This window comes from Trichoderma virens (assembly GCF_000170995.1).
Source record: "Trichoderma virens Gv29-8 chromosome Unknown TRIVIscaffold_6, whole genome shotgun sequence".
Lineage (NCBI taxonomy): Eukaryota > Fungi > Ascomycota > Sordariomycetes > Hypocreales > Hypocreaceae > Trichoderma > Trichoderma virens.
The window spans coordinates 1747745-1761187 of NW_014013743.1; the positions used below are offsets into that span (position 1 = coordinate 1747745).

The 13443-nt window shown below is 50.5% G+C and overlaps 4 protein-coding genes across 4 annotated transcripts; 3 read left to right on the forward strand and 1 right to left on the reverse strand.

Annotated features, from left to right (window-relative positions):
- Positions 1-148: 148 nt before the first annotated feature.
- TRIVIDRAFT_216077 (uncharacterized protein) lies at positions 149-1442 on the forward strand (the record flags this gene model as incomplete). The annotated part of the gene is made up of 4 exons (XM_014101368.1): positions 149-507; positions 612-674; positions 775-856; positions 920-1442. Coding segments are annotated over 4 exons (795 nt in total), but the record flags the coding sequence as incomplete, so codon positions are not given.
- A 3478-nt stretch (positions 1443-4920) lies between these two features.
- Positions 4921-9774, forward strand: TRIVIDRAFT_81663 (uncharacterized protein; the record flags this gene model as incomplete). Its single annotated transcript, XM_014101369.1, has 8 exons — positions 4921-5269; positions 5492-5570; positions 5703-6169; positions 6272-6456; positions 6562-8423; positions 8484-8668; positions 8742-8865; positions 8969-9774. The coding sequence occupies 8 exons, from the start codon at positions 5180-5182 to the stop codon at positions 9145-9147; spliced, it is 3171 nt and encodes a 1056-aa protein (XP_013956844.1).
- Positions 9775-10235: 461 nt separating this feature from the next.
- On the reverse strand, positions 10236-10885 carry TRIVIDRAFT_200925 (uncharacterized protein; the record flags this gene model as incomplete). The annotated part of the gene is made up of 3 exons (XM_014101370.1): positions 10236-10305; positions 10427-10608; positions 10745-10885. The coding sequence occupies 3 exons, from the start codon at positions 10883-10885 to the stop codon at positions 10236-10238; spliced, it is 393 nt and encodes a 130-aa protein (XP_013956845.1).
- Positions 10886-11406: 521 nt separating this feature from the next.
- TRIVIDRAFT_28038 (uncharacterized protein) lies at positions 11407-13407 on the forward strand (the record flags this gene model as incomplete). The annotated part of the gene is made up of 13 exons (XM_014101371.1): positions 11407-11530; positions 11608-11780; positions 11833-12011; positions 12067-12171; positions 12225-12297; positions 12421-12529; positions 12586-12604; positions 12657-12777; positions 12841-12872; positions 12924-12952; positions 13017-13070; positions 13123-13228; positions 13299-13407. 13 exons carry the CDS (start codon positions 11407-11409, stop codon positions 13405-13407), a joined length of 1233 nt encoding a protein of 410 aa, XP_013956846.1.
- Positions 13408-13443: the final 36 nt, after the last annotated feature.

The window sequence follows — 13443 nt, forward strand, 5'->3', positions numbered from 1 at the left end:
TGCCCCACCCCACCATTCACACCAGATCATCCGCCTTTTTTCTCTTCAAGTCCAGTCGAGCTGGTGCTGTCGCTTTTTCCATTTCTCTCCTCTTCTCACGGCAAATACGACGATTTCTGCTTGGCTGCAGCCTGCCCCTTGTCCACTCTTCCTCTGCGGCTTCCATTCCTCCATCTGTCGTCCTTGGATTTGCTGCTTTCCCTGCCTCTTCATTTAGCAGCCAGTTCTGCCCCGAGGTTCCATCTTTTCTCTTTCCCTCTTCCTCCCTCCTCTCCTCTCTCTCCTCTCTCTCTTCCTCTCTCGCTGGCGTCTCTCGTTGCATTGCCTTTGTATTCCGTTGCTTCTCCCAAATCAAGTTTCGTTTAGCCATTGCCCATCATGTCGCGACCCACGACTCGCATGAACGAGTATTTCGTGCCCCGTGATGGCATCGATCGTGAAGTCATCTCTGCAGATATTTGCCGCTACCTTGGCAATGATGCTTTGGTGCGACCTGGCCATTATGAGGTATGCCATTTTCAGCAACGCCGGTTTTGACAACGTCCGACTCGAAACCGTCCATCTCGACTTGACTGGTCGCTAACATTTTTCTTTTCCCTCTCCCCCTTCAGAACCCACAGACTGGTCAACCCGTCCAAGGTTATTATATTACGGCTTATCGTAACCTGACGACCGTGAGTTTGCATCTTCTTCTTGCCGCTCCCCTTTCGGCCATGTTCATCGACTTTTTGTTTCCGGGCCCCGTTACTAAACAGATACTCCCCCGATTCGCAGGCCATGATCGAGGATCTCAAGGCCGACTCGGCTCGATGGGATAGGGAACGCCGCGCGCAGACCGCGCGCAACAGCAGCGGAGGTATCATCGCCTCGAGAGATGCCACTTACGGTGCCCCTAGACCGAGATCTAACTCGCCTACAGTCCAATACCGCTATTCCGAGACTCACCAGTCTCGGCAGCACCATGGCCCAACTGAACCACCTTTCCGAGATGATTCTTATCCTCCTCGTGATGGTCTTTATGACGCCCCAAGGTACCCAGGAACTGGCGCCCAAGGATATAACGGTGCCTCTGGCCCGTACCAGCCTCAACAGCAGCAGCAGGGCTACGCTCCTCCCAGTGGCGGTGCGTACGGCGGCAACGGCAACGCCGGCTTTCAGCAGCCTCAGCCATCTCCTGGACCCTCTGACGCCAGATACGTCGGAAACCCTCAAGGCGGCCCTATGATGAACCAGGGATACCAAAATCCGGATGGCCCGTATGTTTCAACTGGAGCCAACATGCCTCCCAGGAATTATCCCAATGATCCTTATACCGGTGGCCACCCTGGATCGTCCGTCCCAGCACCTCAACAACCCGTATATGCCTCAAACCAGCCTGTCCAGCCGGGATATCCCGCCCCAAACTACCCATATCCTAACCAGGCTCCTTCGGGCGCTCCAGTCTATGCTACGCAGCCCCAGGACCCCTTCTTCGGCCGAGGTGCGTCTCCCAACAAAAACCACCCCAAGCCTACATCCAATTTGAATTCGTTCGTCTGATTTTGTAGCTTCCCCAGCAGGCCAAACCTCTCAGCAGCCACAAGGGTATGCCTCACAGGGACATGCATATGATGAAACTCCTCCTCCAACTCGCACCTCTGTACCCCCCGCAGAGTCCCAAACACCACCTCGGGAATCAAGTACTCGTCTCAGTGACCGGGAAGGCGACAGGAACCACCGACCACCACCACCTCGCCGATAAGGGAGAGGGATATGCTTGAGGTGACACGTCTTGCGAGCCGTGGGTTGATTCTTCTGATATAATTCTTTCGTCAGAGCTCTCAGCCTGCCTCCCTGGATTTGAATGTCTTGCTCTCCCCTTTCTATCATTTAGATGAACTCCCAGGCAGGCACCGGTAGGCTCCCATGGATTTTGCACAAAAGAAGATCGAAGACCACAGGACAATATTCTAGACTGGATGGCCGTTCTTTTCTTTTTTTTTTTCTGTCTCAGCCTTTCCGGACCTTGGACCGATAATCACCAGGAGATGCGCCAAGTTTGATGTCTTTTTTTTTGTTCGCGCCATCTTCAGATCTTTTTCTTTTATTCGGAATCCCTCAGTTTGCATTTCACAAGTCATGTTTTCTTTTTTTCTGGGGCTTTTTGACAAAATGATGCATTTGTTTTTGTGCGGGATGGGTCAAATACTGAGCTTGTTGCCGGCTACAATGATAGCCTTGGATGAATAACGCCTGCATATGTTTGATAGCACTCGCTCCTGGCGCAAGGTGGGAAAAGAGAAGCGCAACTACGAATGCTTCTTGGGTGGTGGACTGTCTTGAAATCTTGCTGCCCCGGACTGGCCATGGGCGGAGTTATTTGTGTTTGTCTGGACTCGGTTTTCCTTGGCGATCGCTGAGCATTCTCAGCCAATGCTGGTTGTCTCGATCATGCCATCTAATAGAGTAGCAAAGCCGGACTCCTGGGCAGCAAGGTGAGCCTCATGGTTTGTATATATTAGCCATAACCTGTTGAAAGGATCATCATTGCCACTCTTCCCTTTTTTCGTTTCATCGCGTTGCTTCATTTTTGACTGCTGTTTGTTTCGCCTTGATGCATGAAAATATCCACGAGGAACCGTCTGAGAATATATCACTCCCGGAACTGGAACGGCATCTCTTCGCATGTTGAGTGCCAAGAGACGCACTTGTCAATCTCTAATCAGGATCAATCAATGCCGGAACGTAATTGCTTTCTTTCCCGTTCCAAGCCCGGATTCTCATGGTACCTCACAAAAGCAGTTGAATAGCCCAAGTTTTCAAGTCTCATGGCTTCACTTTAGTAATGTCTTTCACAAATGGATTGAGACCGACCTTGAGCGACCGTCGAGGTCAAGGTATTCTCAGCTGTTTCGACAAAGGAGCGGGCCATATGAGTAATGCCGTGGTTTCAGTAGATCGGACCTCCACGGCGATGCAAATCAGGCAGTGAGTGGCATTATAGATACCAAACCGAGTGCGCTACCTCGCCATGATCATTTTGGCTTGATCCGATGTGGTAGAGTCCAGGCCGTATGCCAAAGAGTAGAGCAGTCACCTGTAGTAAAGCCGACAGAGGTTAGCCGTATTCCAAAAAAGCGGCATTGCCAACGGTTCAAACGGTTTGATGAAGTGTATTCTTTCACACTCCAGAGGACATCATTCTGTGCGCATGGCGCCGGTAATAGGCGTTTGATGGTATCCGTGCGAGATTGCCTGTTGCTTTTGATCAGCAAGAGCTTGAGCAGCACATCATCTGAGGCAAGTAACGAAGACAGCACCAAACATCAATCCTTAACCTAGAGCAAATTGCCGAGAGCAGCTTGTCTTCATCTTGTCTGAGCAGCTGCTGTATGATAGTCTCCTGAGAATATTACACAGTGGAATCCATAGCGTGTACTGTCCGTGCAGAGTTCGGATTCGCACTTGACTGCGGTTGGAGAAATCCCGAGTCGCAGGAAGCTTGTCAAATTCAGATATTGGTCGTCTCTCGACAGCGCTTCTCGGCAACGATGAAGCTACACTTGACGGACATGCCATTTGGCTATATGGAGACTTGTTGGTTAGAAGCAAGATCAAAGACGCGCGTTTGGAGATTCATGCACGTTCCCGCGGCACCGGCAATTTGAGATTATGTTCCACTGCAGTAGCACACAGAGAAACGAGCCCATGGAAGCAAGGAGACAAGCCGCGACGGCGTGTTGAATCAGCACCAGAAACACGACGAAGATGCACAGAAAAGGCTCAAAAAGAGGGGGAAATGGATGAGAGCCTCGTTTGGAGGAGCTACGTGGAAAATTCCTAGCAGGTAATAGGTACCAGGTAATTATCTACAAAATGGCAAGTCGAAGCGGTGACTTCCCAGCCGAAGCGGTGATCATCCGGCTGTTCCTGCCACTTTCAGCTCCAGACGAAGTTCTCGCCAAAGTGCGCCAATAAGCTACAACCAGCTGCGCCTAGAAATTTCACCGGCATTTTACCAGCGAGTCTCATTGGGCTAAGGGATTCCCTGTCATCGCTCATTGGGGACTAGACGTGGCTGATAAACCTTGTTAGGCTCTTTGTAGTGATAACGAAAGGCGGCAGCATCTTGCTTTTGATTCGTTTGGATGTACATGCGCAGCCCTACGTCACTAGTAGCTGGTACAATCTTCACCCTAGTGCTCATCAGCTTTTTTTCAGGTACGGGGTACGGGGTGTCAGCCGTCGAGCCAGTACCTAGGCACCCGAAATGCAGGGCGAGGGAGCAGGAGATTTGATAGAATACAAAGCGCTTTCTGCACTGAATTTTATCGTGAAAGAGCTCCACAAAGATGTAAGGCTAGTAAGACAGGTGCTCGATGAGAGTCATACCGCAGACAGTGGAAATTTGGAGACGGGTCATTGTATTTCGCACGCCTAGGGCACCTCTTCCCATCTGCAAATCAGTACTACTACAGGTACCCAGTACCAGGTGGTCCTAAATACCATACCGTACCTACGTGTAGATGTTCGTGATGGATATGCACTACTAGATCACAGTATGACCAGAAGCAAGTAGAAAACCCTGGCTGGTGACAAGAGCCGCCGCCTCCAAAGCATCGACAGCATCGCAGTTTAGTAGCGCCAGGCATATGTACCCTAGGACTGGCGACCCTGAACTTCAATTTTTTTTTTAGCGCCTGCTAGCCCCCTAACTGGGCTGCATCTATCACGCCCAATCGCCTCAAGGGCTCTGAAAAAAACGTTCCGGCCGCCTGCTGCTGCTTCGTACCAAATACCCGTGGCACGGTGCTAAATTCCCGTCTCTTGTGCAAAGCTCAACAAACAATCTTTCATCACCGCTTTGTGCCGCCACTTTCTGCCTGGTCAAAATCTTTTTCCCGTCTTCGTTGCGCCAGCCTCAAACGGCCGTGGGTTTGAAACCGTTATTCCGTCTCGTCGCTTGTCGCCGTCGTTGCTGATCACCACAACGGTTATTTCTGATCTAATTTTTTTTTTTTGCATTTTCGTTTTTACTATTGGGTGGGCAGCTGGTGCTGGATAGATGCCCCGCCATCGGGTCCTCCCAACCTAACACCAAAAGTTGTTCGACTGAGCCCGCCTTTCCTCTACTCTCCTCCGCGCCAACGACAACAACACCCCTCTGTGTTGTCGTCCGCTCCTGTTTATACCCCCAAATATGGACTTTGCAACTGTCAGGGCCTTGCTGGCGGCCAGCTTGGACACAAACGCCGACAGCAGGCGACGTGCTGAGCTGCAGCTGAAGCAGGTGAGTTTTCCAGAACCATCTTTTGTGTCCCTCCACTGCCACCGCCCGCCCGCCATCCGGAGCGTGAATGCGGCGGCGGGATGGAAAAAAAAAAAAGAGGGAGCGAGGGATAGATGATGTCCTCATTCAAACGCTTGTTGAAAGGACGCAAGCTTTTCTTCGCTTCTTACGCTGTAGTTGGGGTTCTGATGCTAATGCGCTTCTTTGCTTCGTTGCCTCTAGGTCGAGGACCATGCGGGTTTCTTGATCTGCCTGCTTGATGTCTTGGAAGCAGAGCAGGACGCCAGTGTCCGCCTTGCCAGTACGTCGTCGCAACCCCTCCTCCGTGCCCTCCCCGAAGATAAGATATGACAACGAGTGGAAGACAAGAAAAGATGGGGAAAAGATGGGAAACGAAAGTGAAAAACAAGGACTCTAACAATTGTCTCTGCAGCCGTCATCTACATCAAGAACCGAGTAAACCGTTCCTGGTACCAGGCCGAAGGCATTCCCTCCGAAAGCTCAATAGCCGAAGATGAGAAAGTCCGAATCCGAGACCGTCTGGTGCCCATCTTGGCGTCATCCGAGGGGCTCGTCCGCCAGCAGCTTATTCCCGTTCTGCAGCGCATCCTGCAGTGCGATTTCCCCAGCCGGTGGCCGCGATTCCTGGAATTTACTCTGGAGCTGTTAAATACCAACAACCCAAACTCTGCGCTGGCTGGTTTGCAGTGCCTTCTCGCCATCTGTCGTGCTTTCCGATACAAGTCCAACGAGAGCCAGGACCGACAGCACTTTGACAACATTGTTGAAGCAAGTTTCCCGCGACTCTTGGCCATCTGCAATGAGCTGGTGAATCAAGAAAGCGATGAGGCTAGCGAGATGCTGCATTTGGCTCTCAAGGCATACAAGCATGCTACCTGGGTATGTATAGCCCCCCTCTGCTTCCCTTCCCCCCTTTCCCGAAGAGTAGACTCGTATTCAGGCCCCCAAGTTCTGGTGCTGACAATGTCACTACCTATCTAGCTCGAGCTTTCACCGTACTTGCGACAGGACCAGGTCAACATCGCTTGGTGCACCGTCTTCCTTCAAACCGTCTCAAAGGCTCTTCCCGCCGCTGTTGTGATGAGCGATGTTGCCGACCGAGAAAAACATCACTGGTGGAAGGCCAAGAAGTGGGCCTACTTTAACCTCAACCGGCTCTTCATTAGGTATTTGCGATCAGAAAAACCCCTTCTCTCTTAACTCCCACCTCCTCGAGTTGAAGAAGGGCAAAGAAGGCATGTAAACAACCAGGCTGACAGATGCTATTCTAGACATGGAAATCCTACGAGCCCAGGCAAACAAGACGGAGCTGTCCAGTTCGCGAAAAACTTCACCAACACCATCGCTCCCGAAATTCTGAAGCATTATCTACAGGAAATCGAAAAATGGGTGGCCAAAACCTCGTGGCTTAGCCGACCTTGTCTGTCATATATCCTAGTGTTCCTCGACGAGTCGGTGCGGCCCAAGGAGATGTGGGTGCACTTGAAGGCACACCTGACTAACCTCGTCACGCACTTTGTATTCCCGGTTCTCTGCCTGTCGCCGGAAGACGTTGAACAATTTGAAGAGGAGCCAGAGGAGTACCTTCACCGAAAATTGAATTACTTCGAGGAGGCGTCCGCACCTGATGTTGCGGCGACAAATTTCCTGGTCAACCTTACAAAGAACCGCCGAAAGGAAGTCTTTGAGATCCTCAAATTCGTCAACGCCGTCGTCAACGAGTACGAGCAATCTGCTGATGACAAGAAGAACCACATTGCAAAGGAGGGTGCTCTCCGGATGATTGGAACCCTTGCTCCCGTCATTCTCGGAAAGAAGAGCCCCATTGCCGACCAGGTCGAGTACTTCCTCGTCCGATACGTCTTCCCAGACTTCACCAGTCCCTTGGGCTATCTCCGAGCCCGAGCTTGCGACACCATCGAGAAGTTTGAACAGCTCAACTTCCAGGACCAGAACAACCTGCTCACCATCTACCGCAACATCCTGGACTGCATGGCAGACCCGGCACTTCCCGTTCGTGTCACTGCCGCCCTTGCGCTGCAGCCATTGATTCGCCACGAAGTTATCCGAACAAGCATGCAGCAGAGCATTCCCACCATTATGCAGCAGCTGCTGAAGCTGGCCAACGAAGCCGATATTGATGCCCTGGCCAACGTCATGGAAGACTTTGTTGAGGTATTCGCTACCGAGCTCACTCCCTTTGCCGTCGCCCTGTGCGAACAACTTCGTGATACCTATCTTCGCATTGTGCGAGAGCTGCTGGAGAAGGAGAGCAAGGCTGGGGACGATGGCGAGCTGTACAATGATTATGACGACAAGAGCATAACAGCTCTTGGCGTGTTGCAGACCATTGGGACGCTAATCCTCACCCTGGAGAGCACCCCGGATGTTCTTCTCCACATTGAAGCGGTTCTCATGCCAGTGATTAGCATCACGCTCGAGAACAAGCTGTACGATCTCTACAACGAGGCATTCGAAATCATCGATAGCTGCACTTTTGCCGCCAAGGGCATCTCCCCCAACATGTGGCAGGCATTTGAGCTGATCCACACCACCTTCAAGGCCGGAGCCGAATATTACCTCGAGGATATGCTCCCTGCACTGGACAACTTTGTCCAGTACGGCGCACCTGCCTTGGTCCAGAAGCCGGAATACGTCCAGGCCCTCTATTCCATGGTAGCTGATATGTTCAGTGATACGGTTGAGGGAGGCGTTGAGCGAATCTGCGCTTGCAAGTTGGCCGAGGCCATGATGCTCAGCCTCCGAGGCAGCATTGACAGCTGTGTCGAAGGCTTCATCAACATGGCCATGAACATCCTGGCTGGCCAAGAGGTCAAGGTGAAGAGCTACAAGATTCATTTGATGGAAATGGTTATCAACGCTGTGCACTACAACCCCATACTCACCCTGCAGGTTCTGGAGACCAACGGCTGGACGAACAGGTTCTTCAGCCTCTGGTTTGGTAGCATGTCATCCTTCAGCAGGGTTCACGATAAGAAGCTTTGCATTGTGGCCATTTCCGCCCTTCTCGGCCTCAACCACGATCAGGTCCCTGCCAGCATCTCTGTTGGATGGCCACGGCTGCTCCAGGGCATCACTGAACTCTTCCGAACATTGCCTAGCGCTATGAGGAGTAGGTCCCCCCTTGGCCCCCTTTGCATTCAATTTGTATGCTAACTATTGAAAAAAACAGATCGAGAGGATGCCCTCCGCGATGATTTCACTCTGGATGCTGGCTATGATTATGCTGACGAAGATGAGTGGGACGAGAAGGATGTGGCATGGAATGGAGACGAAGAGGCTGGCTCTGCTGGCGACGACGAGTCCCCTGAAACCAAGGATGAAAGTGCTGCCTATCTCGAATTCCTTAACGAGGAGGTAAGTTGAAAAGACCCCGAACGGAAACCCCCTTCCTAAGTACAACAATGGCTAACGTTGAGCTTTCATCTAGGCGCAAAAGTTTAGTCGCGTGATTGATGATGAAGAGGAGGAGGATCTCGGAGAAGACAGCGTGCTTCTTGAGTCGCCGCTGGACAAGATCGAGCCATACCAGCTCTTCAGAGCAACATTGCTGAGTGAGTATCCTCCATTGCTACGACCTACCACCCCTGTAGCTGTGATGGCATTAGCGCCTGCACTCCCTTTTCCTGTTGCTAACCAATGATACCCGATTTATAGAGATGCAACAAGACCAGCCCCAATTCTACGCGAACCTCGCCAGCCACCTTTCCGCTGAAGAGCAAGGCCTCATTCAGGACATTATTGTCAAAGCGGAAGAGGTAGCCCAGGCGCAGATCCAAGCACAGCAGGCCGAGATGATTGCTCCGCACGCCGCTGCTAATGGCGGCGCCAACTGAAAGCGGACGATTTGTGATTCATAGGATGGGAAACATTGGATGAAAGAACATCTTGTATGGATGCTGCTTTGTGGGGACTCGTGCAATTACAACCCAAGTGTCTCGGGCGAGCAAGCGTTGCTGTTTATGAGGAGATGAACTTGATGATATTCCCCTGTCATGAACCGATACGAGAAGGGGAGAAGGTGGGGAAACAAAAAGAAGAAGAAGAAAAAAAAAAAGAAAAAAGAAGAAAAGAATCTAGACAATGCAAAAGCTGCTGATGGAGAGGATTTTTGAAGGCAGCGGAGGAATGGAAGGACAACAGCCGAAAAGCCCCAGGCGTAATGAAAGGTAAGTCTTGCAGAAGGAAGGCAACATGGCTGCTGTCATTTGAACAGTAGCGCAAGAGGAAAGATTATTTGGATGGGGAATTTATTTTTATTTATCGTTTTTCTGTGTCTCGGGCGCAGGCTGGTGATTTGCCAATACGAAAGAGAACATAGGCATTGACAGAGGGTGTTGATGTGCGGCTGATTATACAGAAGGAGGGCACCATCAAGTATGTAGTAGGTAGCTTACTCGGTATTCCAGGTAATACTGAGTACTATTAGGTTAGTGCAAACACATAGGTACACAGATGTATGTATCGTGTATGTTGTGTGCATATATTCATAGGTAGCGCGTCAGTAATCAGGAGAAGAGAGGAATCGCATGTCAAAAGTTGGAGTTGAGATATTCGAGGTTTGTTATCGGCGCCGATAAGCCCAACAGCATGTCAGAATCCACTATTCACAGGGCTCACCCCGCTAAAAAATTCTTGTTCATATACTCGTACTGATTAAACATGATGTCCTTAGTTTACTATACCAGGACAACCATTATATCACCCGGAACCCGAGGCCGGAATGTGTCCTTTAATGCCGTACATAGTCTAAGTAGTAGCACCACTCAACCGTCTATGTCCGCGGCTATGGTGGCTTTGAACCGAGAAGCTTTATCATAAGATTGATCGTGGCTTTCCCGAGGCATCTAGTTCGTAGAATGCAGGTGTTTTGCTTCTCCAATTTTGCAAGAGTGGCCTGTTTCCACTCGTACGCCTTTGGGTTCTACGAGTACTTGTAGGCTTTTGCGGGATTGGCGTGTTTCTCCCTGTAGACTTTTACAAGAATGGCTGTCCTTGGCGGAGTTTAGTAGTAGCTTGATTTTCCTGAGATGTGCTCCGTAGTATGACTCAGGTTGCTAGGAGGAGTAGACGGCTCTATGATGGCAAATAGAGGGGGTCCGGCACGACGCGCACCCGAGGAAGAAAGAAGTCTCTGTGTCATTGATGTTTGCGCCCGCAATCGGCATCAACACGGCCGTCGCCATTGTCAAGTCTTGGTTGCTTCCGACGCACGATTCGGTCTCTGGCTTGCTGCTGCTCGCTGAGACTATCCGTTTTTGGATGCTTTGCCCTTGCCCCTCTCTACCTTTACGTGACTATATTAATACTGTAAATATTAATGTATGAATAACACTATTGTCTATTACTATAATAACTTGTTTTATTTTAAATACTTAAATACATCAAGGTAATAAACAAGGAACTTGTCTTAGATTAGGGTCAAACCCTCACACGATCTCGCACGGGCATAGACATGGTCAACTTGGCGGCTTGAGATTCAATGGTCTGGAGATGTCTGCTGTTATTTTTCCCACCAGAAACCCTCTTCAAAGCAGAGCCACAATACGAGTCCGAGTGGCGATGTCTCGGCATTTTTGCAATCAGACGAATGAACAATGGAGGAAATGAAGAATTCCAGTATCCCGATCCTTTCCCGGATTTATCCCCTGCTTGTGGCTCGCGCTAGCAGCTTGGCAGGACAGAACTTTGCAATGCCCCCGCCATTCGGGATCCGGAAATCGACAGGCCCGTTTTGTGCGTCTTGAGAATGTCCAAGTTCTTCTTCTTTTGGTTCTCAGACCGCCGTTGCAGCGAATCGCCATGCGCTTTACTGACCCGCCCCTGCGTCCCCCGCCAATAAAAACCAGATGTGGAAATACGTCACTCTGCACGCGGTGTAAGTCACCAGCACCGAAGCCGGGCTGACTCCCAACTCCCGTGTTGTGCAGCGTCCATAAAACTCTTGCCCGGAAAGTTTGAAAATCTCAACCACACTCTTGGCCACACTCGGAATCTCCCATTGGCATCTCGACAGCAGTCTCAGTCCCAGTCTCTCCTCTGTAACCTCTGTAACCTCCGTAACTCGAATTCGAACTTGGCCAGCGACCTTCACCATGTGCGGTACCAACAACGCTACAGCCGATCCCACAACGGCGGCTCACACCATCTCGGCATCAACGCCCTACCAGCGTGTAGATGATTTCCTCTCCAATGTGGGTAGCTATAAGATTATCGAAAGTATGGAAATCTGGGTTTTTGGATGTGTCGATTAGCTTGAGCTTTGATGTTGATGTTTAAAAAAAAAAAAAATATAGGCACGCTAAGAGAAGGCGAGCAATTCTCAAATTCTTTCTATACGACAGAGATGAAGTGCAAGATCGCAACGATGCTCAGTGATTTCGGTGTCGACTATATCGAGCTTACCAGCCCGGTATCGTCTCCTCAGTCGTACGAGGACTGCAAGACCATCTGCAAGCTTGGCCTGAAGGTTTGTGTCCAAAATCTGTCATTTGGGGAGCAAGTACTTACTTGTTCTTTAGTCCAAGATCCTCACACACGTGCGATGCAATATGGAGGATGCCAAGAAGGCCGTAGAGTGCGGTGTCGACGGTGTCGATCTTGTCATCGGAACCTCCAGCTTCCTGCGTGAGTACAGCCACGGAAAGAGCATGGAAATGATTCGGAAGACTGCTCTCGAAGTCATTGAATACGTCAAGAGGTGTGTTTCCATGCCCCATCCCTGCTATCGACTTCAAGACTGACACCCGTAACAGCAAGGGAGTCGAAGTGCGCTTCTCCTCCGAAGACTCGTTCCGTTCCGACCTTGTCGACCTCCTCACTCTCTACAAGGCTGTCGATAAGGCGGGTGTCAACCGAGTGTAAGTTTTGCCCAAATGGAAGCAGCAATCGTCCGGCATGCTGACAGGAGCAGTGGTGTCGCCGACACTGTTGGAGGAGCTACGCCACGAATGGTCTATGATCTGATCCGAACGCTAAGAGGTGAGGTGCCGCCTATCAATGGATCAAATCTGATCAAGTTTGAACGCTAACACCATAAACAGGTGTTGTGGGTTGTGATATCGGCATGTCCCCCTAATCCTCACCTCCAGGTCTCCCACTAACATCAGGTAGAAACGCACTTCCATGACGACACCGGCTGCGCAGTCGCAAATGCGCTGACGGCAATAGAGGCTGGCGCGACGCACGTGGATACCTCTGTCCTGGGCATTGGAGAGAGTCCGTACCCCCTATTGTGGTTGATGTGAGTTTCATGGCTAACTGTTGACTTTTAGGAAACGGTATTACCCCCCTGTAAGTATTTGTCGCACCTCAAGGCCTGGAAGGCGACTAACAAAGGAGAAAGCGGCGCCCTGATGGCTCGCATGGTTGTGACGTCTCCCGAATACACCAAGTCCAAGTACAACCTCAAGATGCTCAAGGACATTGAGGAATATGTCGCTTCTTGCGTGCAAGTGAACATTCCCGTAAGTAGCTCTTTCAAAAAGCATCTCTTTACCACAAATGAGTTATTAATGTTTGATCCATAGTTCAACAACCCTATTACCGGTTTCTGTGCATTGTAAGTAGTCGCTCGGTTGTGGGTGGGGGACCCTGACTAACTCCAAGACAGCACACACAAGGCTGGAATCCACGCCAAGGGTAAGTTTATTCACATCATCAGTATTTGGGCATTTCCCCTCGATTTATGCTAACTTTTTACTAGCCATTCTGGCAAACCCTTCGACATACGAGATCATTGACCCCAGTCTTTTTGGATGTATGTTACTAAAACTCCTCCTCCGGTCTACAGTGATGACTGACCATACTAGTAACTCGATACGTCTCGATCACCTCAAGAATTACGGGCTGGAATGCCGTCAAGTCTCGAGTCCAGCAGCTCGGATACTCACTAACAGATGATCAAATCAAGGAAGTGTATGTATCCTTCTCACCAAACCACGAGACCGGATCGAGGCGGGAACTTGCGCTGACATTTTGGAAATAGAACTGCCAAGATTAAGCAGATGGGCGATATTCGTCCACTGGCGGTTGATGACGCAGACAGTATTATTCACTCGTATAATTTGAGTCTGCAGCAGGCGACGGTGGCTTGAGAGGTGTTGCATTTTGGCTGTTAAAGTTACGGATCG